The 2,503-nt window shown below is 35.2% G+C and overlaps 1 protein-coding gene across 1 annotated transcript; it reads right to left on the reverse strand.

The window, feature by feature from the left end:
* Positions 1–1,104: 1,104 nt before the first annotated feature.
* LOC132606547 (26S proteasome non-ATPase regulatory subunit 13 homolog A-like) lies at positions 1,105–2,006 on the reverse strand. Its single transcript, XM_060320114.1, has one exon. It carries the CDS (start codon positions 1,933–1,935, stop codon positions 1,465–1,467), a length of 471 nt encoding a protein of 156 aa, XP_060176097.1. The 5' UTR covers positions 1,936–2,006; the 3' UTR covers positions 1,105–1,464.
* Positions 2,007–2,503: the final 497 nt, after the last annotated feature.

Consider the following 2,503-nt stretch of genomic DNA (forward strand, 5'->3'; position numbering starts at 1 on the left):
TTCTTTCTTAACCATTTCTAAAAAACTGAAATGTCACGCCTTACAATCTCTTAATTATACCATACTCTCTTCAGTGTCTAATGTCTAATAAATTATTCCATTTTTTAACATTTGCAGTAGCACTCAAACGTATACTTCAATGTGATATTTTATTACCTTTATTAATTTGCCATATTCATCAAAATACATAATGGAAATCACAAAAATCCATGGCATATATAGGACATTATTTTTCACTTTTAGAATATTTTTTAAGGGATACTCTCATGCAGGAATATATATATATATATATAATCCATGGCATATATAGGACATTATTTTTCACTTTTAGAATATTTTTTAAGGGATACTCTCATGCAGGCCAGGAATATATATATATGGCATATATAGGACATTATTTTTCACTTTTAGAATATTTTTAAGGGGATACTCTCATGCAGGAGTATCCCCTTAATAGATAAGGGGACATTATATATACACACACTCTCATGTGTGTGTATATATATATATATATATTTATAGACACACACACATATATTTATAAACAAGGTAATGTGACACATCTCTATAGCCTAGAAAGTCAATTATCTTTTTCTCCCTTTTTTTGAATTTCCACCTTTATTTTAATCAATCAATTCACCATACTCCCTCTATCCAAAAAGATTATCTTCCTTTCATTTTTAGTCTGTCCCAAAAAGATTGTTTCCTTTCTATATTTAGAAACAATTTAACTTTATGAGATAATTTACAGCCACACAAATATCTAAGACTTGTTTTGAACCACACATTTCAAAAGTCTTTCTTTATTTCTTAAACTTTGTGCCAAGTCAAAAGAGGGCAATCCTTTTGGAACGGAGTGAGTATTATTTATTAAAATGTGCTTCATTTAAAATAAAAAAAACAACAACAACAGTCACCTTACGTTACTGAATTGAATGGGGATACACATTCATTCAAGAAATAAATATGAAATAGTATCCTTCATTTTCCAGAAAAACGGTCCTGTTCTGCTCTTTTGAGAAATGGAACTTTTGAAGTAACCAAATGACAATGCTGGATGATTGATCTAACTTTCTTGCGAACCTGCCAGAGGTAATTCTTCTCTCTCTGTTTTTTTTTTTTTTTTTTTAGACTTTCTTAATTATCTTTAATATTAATAGAGCAAATGCTGCATCTGTAAAAAGCTAATACACCAGTGTTGAATGCTTCAAGAATATGATATAGCCATTCAAACTGTGTCCGTACGAAACTGTTTATAATTAGATGAGCAAGCAGCTCCCCGAAATTGTATATGCTGTCTCCCAGTAATGCTGATAAGGACATATCAAACGCCAAATCCAGCTTGAATGACTCCGAAAGAGAGTCCCCTTAAATGTATTCAAGATAGAGTAGAGCACGTTTGTAAAATTCTGCAAACTCCTGCCGAGTTTTATGATACTGTGATGAAACTCAATGGTAGCTAGCTTAAACAGAGGGGTCAACATCCGTCATGCTTTCAAGTGTAGCATTCCCCTCTTCTAAAAGCTTCTTGCACTCTTTTTGGTCCACTTGCTCAATCTTAAATAGGGCAATCTGCAACTTAGTATAAACTTTTGGCTCCTCTATGCGTGTCTTTTTAGTATTTAGAAGTTTCTCAGCTGCTCCTTCCAGGTAACCTATTGCAGCTTCTTTCTCCGAGTATTGTCTAGAAATGGTTACAGCGAAATGTGCAAGCTTCAGAAGATTGATATTTGTCTCAAAATCAGTGATGAAATTGTGATACAGTTGTATCAGTGTGTCACCAGCCTGGAAAACAGCAAGAACGACGAACTGTTCGAGCTTGAGAGAAAGCTGGTGCCAGAGCTTGCGTTGGTACAGATCTGCAAGCTTAGTGTGCCAATCAGAAAGGTCTGGATGCTCATTTCGTAGAGATTCCAAGTATTGTAGTGCCGCCATTGCTGCTCTCAGTATTCCAAGTATTGGGATGTGGCATGGCAGGTAATCCCAAAGCAAGGTTCCTGGATAATTCAAAAGATCCTAAAGGCTGCAAAGTATATTGAGAAAGCAGGGATGAGTATTGATTTGATAATGTCACAGCCAAAATTTTCCATAAAAAGTATTTATAAGCAATTAGCAGGGGTGTTTCAGAAAGTACCATGGAGAAGAGTAGTATGCAACAACTATGGGGCCCCAAAATAGATATTCATTCTAAGACTGGCTATATTGGAGAGGTTGTACACCAAAGACAGGTTGGCAGGATGGGGAATGACAGTAAATAAGGACAGTGTGCTCTATAATACTGCTCAAAAGCACTAATCATCTGTTTTTTGAATGTTCATATACATCTGCAGTGTGAGGTGCATTATTGAGATGTCAAGGAATTAATAGGCAAATCATGGGCTGGGATGCAGAGGTGGGTTGGATGATTGAGGTGTGCAAGAGAAATCTGCAAGTTCGTACGTATATAAAATGTCTGCTTCTTGCTGTGTTTACCATGTGTGGGAAGAAAGGAATGCTAGAGTAT

This window comes from Lycium barbarum, chromosome 8 (genome assembly GCF_019175385.1).
Source record: "Lycium barbarum isolate Lr01 chromosome 8, ASM1917538v2, whole genome shotgun sequence".
NCBI classification, from domain to species: domain Eukaryota; kingdom Viridiplantae; phylum Streptophyta; class Magnoliopsida; order Solanales; family Solanaceae; genus Lycium; species Lycium barbarum.

Bases quoted from the DNA above. Each gene is read 5' to 3' on its own strand.
- LOC132606547 (XM_060320114.1), bottom strand. From the start codon at position 1,935: ATGGCGGCACTACAATACTTGGAATCTCTACGAAATGAGCATCCAGAC.